This window comes from Lissotriton helveticus, chromosome 2_1 (genome assembly GCF_964261635.1).
Source record: "Lissotriton helveticus chromosome 2_1, aLisHel1.1, whole genome shotgun sequence".
Classification (NCBI taxonomy): domain Eukaryota; kingdom Metazoa; phylum Chordata; class Amphibia; order Caudata; family Salamandridae; genus Lissotriton; species Lissotriton helveticus.
Window position 1 is genome coordinate 792,478,194 of NC_136059.1, and position 14,190 is coordinate 792,492,383.

At 44.2% G+C, this 14,190-nt stretch overlaps 1 protein-coding gene across 2 annotated transcripts in view; it reads left to right on the forward strand.

Annotated features, from left to right (window-relative positions):
- TRIM36 (tripartite motif containing 36) overlaps positions 1-14,190 on the forward strand; it is a 538,470-nt gene that overhangs the window by 182,478 nt on the left and 341,802 nt on the right. The window contains exon 1 of one of the 2 annotated variants that reach the window (XM_078675526.1): positions 7,724-8,234. The exons of the other annotated variant lie outside the window; for it this stretch is intronic. Within the exon in view, the coding sequence (XP_078531652.1) occupies positions 8,178-8,234 (57 nt within the window). The 5' untranslated portion in view covers positions 7,724-8,177. Of the gene's footprint in view, positions 1-7,723; positions 8,235-14,190 lie in introns of those variants that run through there. 2 annotated transcript variants of the gene reach the window in all.

Genomic DNA, 14,190 nt, shown 5'->3' on the forward strand with positions numbered 1-14,190 from the left:
CCTGGCACTATGAGCACTAGAAATAGACTGAATCTGGCTAAATCAATTGACAAAATATTCTAATTATGTTTCTTTTGTCTTGTGTTGTCTGTGTTTTCTTACCTTCACAGGTGCCTTTTTATTTTTAGTCTCTAAATTTTAGAGGCTGGAGGTGTGTGCGTCCTACCTTCGGGCGGTGAAGCCCGCCTCTGTGTTTTTGTGCACTTCACAGATCTTTTAACTTTCAAGCCCTCTGGTAGGGTGGGCCTTAGAGTGCCCATACCGCCGAGGTTTAACACCATAGGTCCTGACGAATGCCAGGTTAATGATACCACACCGGCTGAAACATGTCCATGTCGACCATTCACATATTCACTTAATGCTAGAGGGAGTAAGACCATCCAATTAGTTGGCTCTACTCACCTACACATTTTTTAACCTTGCCCTTGATGGTCTTTGATTAAAATTAAATTTTTGACACATACAAGGCAATTTTAATCTCACCACTTGACACTATTCACGTAATTTTCCACATAGCCCTCCCATCACGAAAACCAGCTCCGCAGTAACTCTGGCGTCGAAGCACACCGGGGTGACATTCGGTCACACCCGGTGGGGCCCGATGATGAAGCAAGTCACCGACCAGGTCGGTGAGTGAGGGCTTTCCTAACAAACCTATTGGGCTTTGTTGTTTCCTTGTGCTCTGTGCCCTTTTTCCACCTGAACCAGAACAGGAACACTCTTTTGTTGTTGTTACATATTATAATTTGGGGACTAAGAGTGTTCACGACTCTCCCTCTCTCTCTTATTGTTTGTAAATATTTAAGCAGCGCACAGCTGTGAGAGATTATTTCTATTTATATTTCTTATTTCTTATTTCTCTTTTCTTCATTTCTTATTTCTCTTTTCTTCCTTTTTTTCCCTCTCCTGAAACCAAGGGACCCTCAATTGGTTTACCGCCAACTCTGATTGAGTACCACCCACCAAGCAGATCCCATAATGTCGAATCTGGGTCTAACCTTCTCGGAAGCAGAAATAGATGCGATAATGGCAGATGCCAATCTCTTTGCAGACCCGGCAATTTCACAAGCCATAGCACACACCTCAGACTGGGAGAAATTAACGGAACAGAAACGTGATCGTATACGCACCATCTTACATGGGACGATAATGAAGCAATACCTGACTTCCAACTCAGCACCAAAAGGCCTTTTGGTGACCAATGCCCCCCGCATCTTTCTAGATGATGCACAATTTAGGAAAGATTGGGCCATGATCGCGTGGCATTGCACGCGTGATTGGCTCGTCCTGATCATTAAGACTGCCCTGCGTCTCTCTGACATCCTATTGATAGAAATACAGGAGACGGAATCACAATTTAAAACAACTGTGACCGGCTACAAAAAGAAACTAGATGAGATCAATCGTGAAATGAATGAATATAAAGAAAACCTATTGCAGTCTAAACTAACCAAATTTCAGAAAGACCTTAAGAAATTTGAATTCAACAAAACTTACCCTTACGCTGACCCTGATTATACAGCACCTACAAAGGGCTTGAATGAATCAGATGCAACAGATGATAATTCCTCCAATAGTAGTGGGTCAAGCACAGGCTCATACAAACGAGGAGGGAGACGAGGCAATAGAGGCCACAGAGGCAATCAAAGATTCCAGAACCACAACCAAGCACCAAGTTGGGCAATGGCACCACATGCCGGATACGGGCCGCCACCATTCCCCTTTCCACACCCACAATTCCCTATGATGGGTTGGAACCCAGGATGGCATCACCCTCCTCCTCCTCCCCCCCAAAACCAATACCAGCAGCCTTTTTTAGAACGGGGCCGCAGAGGCAGAGGGAGGAACAAGAGAACCCCCAACCAAGTCTCCTGGCAAACAGACGAAGCTGTCGGGAACCGCACGAGGAGCCAGACACCACAACCAGGGGCCAGCAACCAACAAGTCTAATCACCAACTTGTCGGATTTGGAACTCACACCCACGGAACAACGAGTATTAGAGAAAGGACTGGGGTTTGTGCCTACGGCTCGTCCTGATAAATTTAAATTACATTGTGAACTCACGGATTTTTTCCGCAAACTAAAACTGAAGGCCTTTTTTGAAGGTAAAGAGGATCCTGATGCAGAAATGCGTAAGGGAGATACTGGCCTGAGACCAAAATCGACGTTTGTACCCCCTCCGCACACTGTACCAGCTGCTATTACAGCTTTCGAACAAGCAGTGTTCTTGGATTTGGAAGCATGCCCTGAACCGCACCACTTTGGCAACTTCAGCGCCGAGGAGTACCGGGCACTTGATAAACTAAAAAACAACAACGCTATTACCATCAAACCAGCCGATAAAGGTGGCGGCATCGTAATCCAAAATATTAGGGATTATGAGAGGGTATGTGAAGAATTACTGAGTGACACCAACAATTACCTACCACTTACCACAGATCCCTCCCCTGAACTCCAGAATCGTATCACCGATCTGGTCCAGGAGGCCGAATCCAGGGGTCATATATCTAAAAATGAAGCAGACTTTCTTTCGAGGAGTAATAAAATTATTCCATACTTCTACACACTCCCGAAGACTCATAAAAATAAATTGCCCCCACCTGGACGCCCAATTGTGTCGGGAATCGGGTCCATTTTAGAACCCCTGTCAACCTTTTGTGACCAGTTCTTGAAACCAATTGTGCAAAACACACCGACATACCTCAAGGACACGAAAAGCCTGCTACACCAACTGCAATCAATCTCTTTTGAGCCAGATACCATCATCTTGGCCACCTTAGACATTGAGAGCCTATATACCAGTATCCCGCAAGATGAGACTATAACGGTACTAAAGGCCGCCCTGCACTCTACCACTTGGGAATATAACACCCCCAGAGACTTCATAACTGAATGCGCCACCATCGCACTGAAAGAAAATTTCTTCGCATACCAAGGGCGTCTCTTCCTACAATGCTCGGGGACCTCGATGGGCAGTACATTTGCCCCCAGCATAGCGGGGTTGTATGTCGCAGACTTCGAGGCTAAAAACATACTGTCTATTAACAACCCGTTCAGCAGAAATATCACATACTGGAAAAGGTATATTGATGACGTGCTGCTCATCTGGAAGGGCAGCATGGAAAGGCTAACGGAGTTCCTGAACTGGCTTAATACTCTTAACAGATACCTGAAATTCACCCACACCGTGAGCACTACGGAGGTGGTGTTTCTTGATGTGGTTATCACTAAGAGTGGAACAACCTTAACTACTAAGACTCATTACAAAGCTACAGCTAAGAATAACCTGTTGCAGTTCTCTAGCTTTCATCCTCGCCCGTTAAGGGAGAATCTCCCGTATGGTCAATATTTACGGATTCGCCGGAACTGCAGCAACTTAGTTGATTTCAAAACCCAATCAACTGATCTAACAGCTAAACTGGCACAAAGAGGCTACCCCAACCACCTACTAAACAAAGGCTTCAAACGTGCACGGAATCAACCACGGGAAGCACTTCTGGAACCGACTTCGAAAATAACAACAACAGAAGTCCCCCTCACGTGTGTCACCACGTACGGTGCACTATCCAACCAGTTGAAAAAATCAATAAACAAGAACTGGAAAATCGTCACCAGCATCAAGAAGGACTGGCAAAAACCACTGTTTTCCTTTAAGAAAGGGCACAGTCTCAAGGATGCTCTGGTCCACACCAGACCTAAAATACTACCTGCAACCCCGATGAGGAGTATAACTGACACTTGGAACCTTCCTAAAGTGACGGGCCACTTCCCTTGTTCAAACTGCTCTGTCTGTCACCTAACTACCCCGACAAAATCCTTGACTCTGGAACCCGGTAAAACCTGGTGGCAGAAAGCCCACACTAACTGTAACTCTGTCAATGTCGTGTACCTCGTCACCTGCCCATGCTCACTCCGTTACGTGGGTATGACAACCCGTAAAATAAGGCTACGGATATGTGAGCACAGAAGTAATATCAGGTGCAAAAAAGCCACGACAAGAATGAGTGACCATTTCCTCCAGACCAATCACACCACCAACGACCTGAAATGGACTGTGATTGAACAAATCGTTGGGGGCCCCAATATATCTGAGAGACTGTTTGAAAAGGAACAGCGTTGGGTGTATCGCCTTGGCACCCATACTAATGGCCTTAATGATGACATTCCTTGGGGTTCTGTTCTCAAATAAATGACTGAAATGAATATCTGTTATCCCAAGATCTGTATCTGTTCCCACCAACTCCCTTTGTCTGCTACGGTGTTACTTTAACTTTCTTAACTTTCCTAGATCAGTTTTTACCACTCCACTGGTCTTGATAACACCCATCCTGAACTCATGAGCCAGTTATACTTTTCACTGACTCTGATTATACCCCTCACGCGCACACCAAATTGCGCTCTTGTGTTTCCATCCGTGTTCAAGTCTCACCTCGTCTGCGCATGCGCATTACGAGTAGTGTCACTATCCCGAATTCCGAAGGAAATCATGTCTGCGCATGCGCCTCAATCCGCGCGTAATTCCCGGAAGTGAGTAGCCTGCCCGGACCAGGCTAGCAGTCTAGCCCTGGAGTACATCCTCAACGCATGCGTGGTAGGAAGGCTGAAACTCCCGGAAGTGGTGTCGCGCCTTTTTGCAGATCTTTTAACTTTCAAGCCCTCTGGTAGGGTGGGCCTTAGAGTGCCCATACCGCCGAGGTTTAACACCATAGGTCCTGACGAATGCCAGGTTAATGATACCACACCGGCTGAAACATGTCCATGTCGACCATTCACATATTCACTTAATGCTAGAGGGAGTAAGACCATCCAATTAGTTGGCTCTACTCACCTACACATTTTTTAACCTTGCCCTTGATGGTCTTTGATTAAAATTAAATTTTTGACACATACAAGGCAATTTTAATCTCACCACTTGACACTATTCACGTAATTTTCCACATAGCCCTCCCATCACGAAAACCAGCTCCGCAGTAACTCTGGCGTCGAAGCACACCGGGGTGACATTCGGTCACACCCGGTGGGGCCCGATGATGAAGCAAGTCACCGACCAGGTCGGTGAGTGAGGGCTTTCCTAACAAACCTATTGGGCTTTGTTGTTTCCTTGTGCTCTGTGCCCTTTTTCCACCTGAACCAGAACAGGAACACTCTTTTGTTGTTGTTACATATGAATTCACTCAACACCATAACTTGCTCTTTTGCATTCGGATTAAGTATTATATCCAAGCTTGCCTGATCTTTCCACCCTAAAACACTTGGTCCACATTCCGCAACATACATTCTTCCCTCTGCTACTCTCCCTTTAAACACAAATGTCACATCTCTACAACCCTCCATAGGAATGCTTTTCCCAGTGAATCCTCTGGGATTTATTTCACTTTTCATTAGATCAACACCAACTTCCTTCACAAATTTTTCCATCCACATATCCAAATTAACTACAGTATATGGCGATCCTGAATCTGCCACTAATATAACTTTTACCCCCGCCACTTCAATCTCACATTTGGGTTTACTTCTTCCTTTACTTTTTACATCCAAAATAAAATCTCTTATCATAAAAATGTCATCGTCTTCATCAGAATCATCTTCTTTAACTTGTTTCCTCAAGTCATCTTCTCCCTTTGTCACATACTTTACACCCTAGTAGTTTCATCTCTTCTATAACAAACTCTTGCATAATGACCAATTAATCCACATACTGTACATTTTTGATCTCTTGCTCTACATGCTTGGCTGTTCGCCAAATGTGTAAAACTTCCACACCTAAAACATGCTAATTTAGTTGTGCTTTCTCTTCTATATTCATTTTTTGTAGCTTGAAACTATTTCTTCTCCGTCTTTTCTTCATCAAATTTAACTCTCTTCTCTGCACCAACGCTGCTTGGTCTTATAGTTTTTCTCACAACACATACTTCTTCTCTTTCTTTTCCTTTCTCTTCTTCCAGGGCTGCTTTTGCACATCTGACTGATACTTCAGCCTTTCTTACTACCGCTAACACCTTATTCAGTGTTCCATCTCCCATGGTCCATAATCTTTCTTGCACCCTTTTATTGTTCGTGAGCATAATGACTTGGTCTCTTATTAACTCCTCTTCTATCTGTCCAAATCTACATTTCTCCGCCATTCTTTTCAAAACGCTCAAATAATCATCAATCTTCTCATCTTGTTCTTGCTTCCTCCTGAAAAACTTGTATCTGTCAATTGCCACACATACTGCATAATAACTCTCTAAATCGTCCAATGCATTCTCATATACATCCATTTCATCTTCTCCGCACATATTGCCTGATTCCTTCTGGTCCTAAGGAATGTAGCAAAATCCCTTTTTTAATTTCCGGTGTCATTTCTTCATTTTTGATAGTGACCATGTAATTTTTGAAATATACTTTCCATTCTTGCCATCTTAATTTGGGTTCTCCAGGTTCTGTTAAAAATGGTATTGGTGGTGTTAATGTGAACGTTTGCGCCGCACACATTTTCTCACTTAGAAAGTATTTATTACACTTTTAATAAACTTTCCTTCTTAGTTAATGTTTGTTCTTCCTTTTCTTTTCCTTCCTTTAATTCCACTTTTGTTAACTTTTTTGTTGCAATTCCAGTCTTCAAAAGCAACTTTTCAACATTAGAACTGCCTTTCCAATCCTTTACAATCGTTTCCTACTTCTAAATCAATCCGAGTCTTCCCAACTCGTTAAAATGGTCGGCGACGTGATGACATCACACGCTTACCAACCAGCGTGTGCGCACTCGCTTCCTTTAACATGCGTCACTATCACAAAGACGCCGCCTCCGCCGCGCGCAAAGTCTGAAACGCCTCTCGCTGCTTCTGGTGTTGCACGCGATAACTTCCTTCCACGCGCCTCTCAGCGCCTCACGCGCTGACACTTCACGCGCTGCTTCACACTGGTAACTCGTTATTTTTCCTTGTTCTCTTTTAAATAAATGGCCATTCACTGCACACTTGAATACACCGTCGTTTCGCTCACCTCCGTCTCAAATCAATTTCACTCCTCCGTTCCTCTTTTCATTTATCCTCGTCTTCCGTATGTTACTTCACTTCATTTCACTTCATGCTTCTTCCTTTTAACTCCGTGGGTCTACGCAGAGTTGCCCGATCCTCTGTCGCCAAAATTGTAATGTCGACTCTTACACCAATTCAATTAAAATCTTCTTCATTGGCAACTCCGCTCGTAACACATCACCGACGATGTCAACATGTCCTCATTCCCCCATCAACTGTCCCTCCCTGGAACCCCACACAACATTCCTATCCTCAGAACACTTCTACGTTCCTAACAAGAATACTACAACACAACAGGAGCAACAAACTACTTAAAGGATTAACACCTCTCCCGGTTCATCAATAGAGTTTAAGATTGAAAACCACAGTAGAAGCAGTCTACATAACAGAAAGACGTGTCTAAAGCATCGACAGCACACAGTCAAGTCATATGCATCTACTTATTTTCCTTGCTCGAACTGTGTAAATATAATAAGTCCAGATACTCCCTGTGAAACGTGCTAACGTCCTCTTCAAATAGAAAACCCAAATATATATTATTTCTCTTCCCAGTTCTCAAAGTATCTAATATCCCCAAAATACAGTCACATATCTCCTCATTAATCGAAGGTTAGTTAGCATCCCCGGGGGAGGGGTGGACGCAGAGCAACGTAAGAGCTAGCAAGCGAAGAACCACACCTGCACGCGTCCTCTAGAGCCTGGATAAGTGAAGCGTCTATAGTTGGGCACCTGTAGCAGACGATCTTCCGCTCATTAGAAGCTTGGCGCCTCCAATAAGCTAGCCCCGGTCACCAACCGTCTACCAGCCCGTCGATGCTGGTGCTGTACGCGGGCATTAGTTGGGCTACCCCCTCCCTGTGTCAGCACATTGTGCAGTTGGTTTGGCTGTGACGCAGTAGACCCCCCTCTGCCTTCCCGCGGATCCGGCACTGAGGGCAGGGATTTCAACCGCTCGGGCCGGGGGTGAGTGTACAGCGGTTCCGCCCCCATCCCATCAAGTGGCGGATTCTACCGTGCCAGCCGCTCGGACCCCAACCGCCACATCACAAAAATCGCGTGAGTCCCGGCGCGTGGCCGCTCCTCCCCGCCTCAAGCCCCGCCCACGGAATCCCTGCTGCCGGGGCGTGTGAGCGCCTGCACCCGTGGGAGCGGCTATGGAGGAAGAAGACGAGTTGATGGAAGAGATGCTGCTGGCCATGGCAGAGATCCCTGTGAGTACCGCGGCACTCTGGGGAGAGAGGGTTGGGTGCGCCTGGCATGGGTAGGGACTCAACCATTTTTCGTGCCAAATTGGCTCTCCGCTTTCTTACACCCATTTGTCCCTCCCCCATAACTGCCTGTGATCTGCGGCATTGTGGACTGTGCCCTCGGGGAGCAGGGTCAGCCCTGCCTCCAACCCAGTATTCCGCAGGATATTGTTTTCTTTCTGCCCTGGGGGTGATTTTAAGCAGCGATAAGCGGCAGTAGATAAGCCTATCAACTGCCTAGTTATCGGGTTGAAAATTGTAACACGATGTGCTTAAAATTCAATAGTTTATTTTGACGCAAAGTTATTTGCCTTTGGCAAAACTTGGTATCTTCGAAATCACGGAAAATAAACTCTTGGTCCTATTGCTGCCGGAAGTTCTATCAGTCGTGGTCTCTGTGCACGTGTCCGCCTATTTTTTTTAAAAAAAGTGCAAACACAGCCTTCGTGCTTAAAAAAAAAAAAGAGAAGCTATTCCGTCTAGCTGTTAAGTAGAACGCAGATATTTCTAATTGCTGTGATTTTATTGAAGGCTACCGAAAATCACAAGGGGGATTACGTAGCACACCAATAAAAACAGGTATTTAAAAGCAGGTATACTGCAAAGTCCTTTGTATAAACTCAGTATAAACTCATAGTAGAGAAAGACAAGTACATTAGCAATCCCCAGTTATCGTCTCAAGCAAGACAAAAGAGAAAATAGGCTATTCCCAGGAAATTTCAGGCAAATGTGAGAATACAGACATTCTTAGAGACAACATTCAAGATTTGCAAATGCTTCTGTCAGTTTGACAAAATCTGAAGATGATAACAATCATGGTCCATCTTCAGAACAGGGTGAATGAAAAGCTTTTTAGCCTAATTAAGGTGCAGGTTTAACCTTGAAGAGTTTCTTCGACTAGTTGACTACTCTGCTAGATACCCTATCATCATTACTTTCCAAATAAAAGCTCGGAAATATTCACGAAGTATAAAAGAGGCAAATTTTGATATGAAGTCTTGGCACACAAATAAAAATCTGATTCAAATCTACACCATCAAAGATATTTAAGAAAGACACACTTAGTAGTCACTATACACATATGAATCACAGAAAATGGTGTTTTGTTTTGCAAGATAAGTGAGGCATATATTTTTTTTGTAGTCTAAAGCTGCTTGCAAATTAGGGATCTATTTAAACAGATTTGCCCTTTTAATAATCAAGAACAAAATCTTCTTGCTGGTACAATGTATTTGTGGAACTAATGGCTGTTGGTCTACTACGTTAATATCCACTCAATTTAACCCGTGTCCTATTCAAAGTGTGAGTTACTTTGGTTTTCTCAAGGCCAAGTAGCTTGGGCAAGGCTTCATTCAAGAGAGTGAGACTGACTGAGATGATAGGTTTTACCAGGTATGCCTCTTGACGAAGGTGAGCCTGAGAATTAGAAGTGTGTAAATTAGGAAACTAGGTATGCCTCTTGACGAAGGTGAGCCTGAGAATTAGAAGTGTGTAAATTAGGAAACTTATTTACAAATACGGCACCAGGGTGGTTCAATTGAACTATACTTTTACTACATGCCGAAAACCTATAAGTAGTCTGGAAATGAGCTTGGTCCAGCACATTTGGGTGACTGCATGTCTTTAATGAATTGCTGGTACCATCTTGTTTAATCAGGATAAATATATAGATGAAGAAACTATTAGCTCCTACCGTCTAGTGGCATTATAGTGTCCTGAAACATCAGGGGAAATGCTCACTCCTTTAACTTTGTTCACGGGCTGTACATCTGATTTCAAATAAGTGAGTTACTATTTTAGGTAGTATTAGGCAGCTCTTTGCCACATCATATACGGACATCCAGGCACCGACCTGACAGTAATCTTTTATTTGTGAGCAGCGTAGAGCGCCATAGCAAGTACAATTTCTCCCAGGGTATCCACCTTCAGGTCTCCCCTGTCAACATTCCTTAATATCCTTAACAGCTCTCAGACCAAATAGAATCTCTCGTTGTAGTTACAAAAGTACACAACACCAGCATTACATTTCATCCTCTCAACCATTATGAACGTTGAAGGCCACCAGCTGTTGTCAGGGCCGTGTTTTTTTCCTGTATCAATAAGTACTAATTGACATTAGTTCTGACATTCTAAGTGATAACTCTCCGTGAATCAAGCTGATGTGGGATTGAGGAAATCCCTGATTACTGAATATATAAAGCCACTTCTGTTGAACATCCCTGCCTTGGGACCCCCAACCATTCAATCTCCAGACTGCCAGGTGAAACTGATTAATTATTTCTATTGGGTGCCGGGAGAGGGGAAGTTGGACAAAAATGGTAGCAAACTCACCACTAGTTATGTTCTGAGGATTTTTTTTAGCATCTAATCGTCCATGGGGGGTTATTCTGGCGCTTAGCTGGCCAGCTGGTGTGTACATGAACATAAGTGCATCTTGACCACCTAGGTGCACCAGTTGGTGGTCCTGTGAAATGGAGTACATCATCTGCACTTTCATCATTGCATGAAAATTGCTGCCAGTGTGGACTATCTCATGTTAGGATAAAGCCATGTGACTGTATTCTTATACAAGGTATTTATTTGGGTGAATGTGTTTTTATTGTGGTTGCTGCTACATGGCACCTGCTAGAGTTCATATTTGGGCTAAAACTTATGACAATGACACATGATGACGTGGCTTCTACCAGCAGGTAGAAGGTTCCCTTTGAGTGACTGAATACCTCCACAGAAGTCCATTATACACAAAATAGTGACTGTACTAACCACATTAAGGTTACAAGTGCGCCTGGGCGGAGTTACGCTATGCAGAACTCTCCAAATTGATTCAAAAACTCTGCCGCACTACCCGGAGTTCAGCAAATGGCAGAGTGTGCTTGGTGATGACTATTGGTGTTGATTTTCAGCGACGGGTGTCTGTCATGCGATGGAAAATCAATGTGACTGGCAACACACCCAGCACAAGAGGATGCTGCTTCTTTTCTGCTGCTCGAGTAGATTTTCTACTCGAGCAGAAACTTTCTCAACGCGAACAGGAGGTTTCTCAACGTGAGTGGTCGTGACTGCCCCCATTGAGAAAATCGACCGCCCACGTTGAGAAATCTCGCCGAGTGGTAGATTTTCCTCGCTCAAGGTCACCAACTTTAGGTTGGGGAGCGCGAGTGAAGAAAAAAAATAACGCTCCACTATGTGGAGCGGAGTTTTGTGGAACTTCTTGTGCTCCAAAAAGTGCGGAAAACTTCGCGAACAGAGCAGAGTTCACCGCTGGAGCTTAGTTACAAGAAGAGTAGGGCAGGGTTGCTTTTTGGCACTTTTTTTATTTTTATTTTCTATACATGCCCTCAAGTATTTTTAGGTCTCGCCTAGCGATGCAGCACATGCGCTGCTCGCTTTGGCAAGATCTATTGTCGATTTAGCTTCCGAAGGGGCACAGGAGATGTGCACAAGCCAGACAGGCGATGTGCACGTGTACGGATGCTGCGCCCGGTTTATTATTATTTTTTGGCCCCACGAATAATCATTTTCAGCCACTCTCGGCCTCTTCAAAAGGTAGGGCGCAGCAGGGGCTGGGGGGGGGGCCAAGGGAGGGCACGCAATCCTCCATGCGGGCCACTGCAGGGTCCACAAGGCAGCACCTGGTCCAAACCCCGGTTGCGGCCGCACCCCACCGCGGAGCTACCTGTCACCCCCTACCCAGCTGTCTGAACTCCCCGCGCAAGGCTCCTTCTCTTCCTCCCAGTCTCTGCTGAAAGCGGCCGCCCACTATTTCTTTTAATTTCCATTACTTTTGTTACAATCGCATCAACCACATAGGTGGCCCGATTGAATCATAGGTAAAGAAAGAGAGAAAAAAATATTTCTATAAATTTACTTTTGATGCAATCGCAGCACCCGCGCGGGTGACGCGATTGTAACAAAAGTAATGAAATCGAAAAAAATGGCAGGCGTCCGCTTTCAGCATGCAAAGAAATAGGGAAAAAAAGGTTTCTATTTCTTTGCATGCTTAAGTGTGCTGAGACTTACTTAACTGTCTTTCAATAAAAGCAACATTTTGCTGCAAAATTGTCATTTTTCCCATACAGTTGTAATGTTGGCTTCCCTTCTTACAGGTCGCATACTGCAATGTGGAAAAAGAAGCCATTCCTGGGCTCATTTGCATACCCATAATGCAATGGTATGCGATTGCTACGTTGGGCTGGTTTATTCTGTTTAATTGTGCTCATGCTGGTGCAGTGATATGTTTGTAAGTTGGGAGTGGAAAGCACAGAGTGCCTGGACAGTGGCCCTTTGATGGCGAAGTCACCCTCTGTGTAAAATCTTTCCATATGAGACCTTTATATAGTGTGCGGGAGTGAAACGTTTTAATTCGCCGGCAGCACATTATAGGGTCTGGAGTTTCCTCTCACAGCCGTCCAGGGACAACATTGTGCTGACTCGAGGCTACCGCAGCATTTGTGGCCTCCATCACAACAACAGCAAAGGGCGCCATCAGATAGATAGAGGCAGCTCATGCTCCGGCTACAATAAACTCACAAGCCTCCTTAGGCACCTCAGATGCGATAAACCCAGCAGACACTGAGGCAGCTCAGTCTCCAGGTAGAACAAGCACTTGCAGTGCAATAGGTCTCGCATTTGCGAGAGTTTGATCTATTGGCCTTGTAAATGATCATGTTTTTTATTTATGTGTTTAGAAAACCTTTAAGCGGTGGGTAAACGCAGCTTGCAGGTTTATAAACGCATACATAAAAGGCATTATCATTTACAATGCCAATAGCTGAATCTCTCGGAAATGCAAGACCTATTGCACTGCATGTGCTTGTTTTAGTATCTGGTGTTAATGTTGCCCCTAAGATAGGCCCTGTGTGGTCCCTGAACTTTTATACGCAGATGATGCGGTTGTTATCACACGCATAGCAAATGGATTGCAGGTACTTTTAGAGGCTTTTACTAATTTAACGGTGAAGCTAAATTTGAAGATTAACCATGGTAAATCTTGTATAATAATTTGTGGGCCAAAGAATACAAGAACTAAAAGTTTTTTTTTTTTATCGAGACAACTCCGATTACTAAAGAATCTATTACTAATTATTTGGGCATTTCATTTGATGCAAACTTGATTTTGGACACTGTAACTGTGTTGATAACACAGTGGCTTCATGTGAATCAATTTGTAGTTTTGTACAAGGTCATACGCTCCTACGAGAGATGTCTACACTTTATAAAAGTAAATGAATCTCTTCAGGAACATATGGAGCCGGTGTATGGCGATATGCAGGTTTGGGTAATTTAAAGACTGCAGATTTTATTATTTTTTTTTGTAGACTTCTCGCCGTCCCCAAAACCACGCCTTGTTTTATTTCTCATCAGGAACTTGGCTTTGGTTACTTGGAGGAGGATCAAGTTTGATTGACCCCTCTAATACTGTGGCTGAAGCTTTAGTCTACTCCAGAGTCTGCATTTTCGGGCAAGGTAATACTGGACTGTATGAACTCTAGCCATATGACTGCCATCCCCTGGTTGGCATATGTGAAAAATGTCTTTTCCAACTTGGGTTTGAGCAACATCCTTGATTGTTCAGGTAGCATGAACTCCAGGTCAAAGGCGTTGGTAAAAGTAAAGTTCCTGAAGCATAGGGAGAAGGTTAGAATTGCTAAGTTTCTTAATATGGCCACAGTAGTAAGGTAGGTGTCTATCTCTACTTCCATGGGATGGAACCATACCTAAACTTGATAACCAATGCTGAGCATAGATTGTATCTCCCATGGTTACAAACCAACATGGTCCATTTTTTAGTAGCATTTCCCAGGTCAGGATCTGTGTTTGCTAAGCTTCCATGGTGCCCATGTGATGCTGTCTCCTCAATCCACATCGCACTGTATGGTTTTTTGCACACTGTATTGTACTATACTAATCAGTTTCTTAT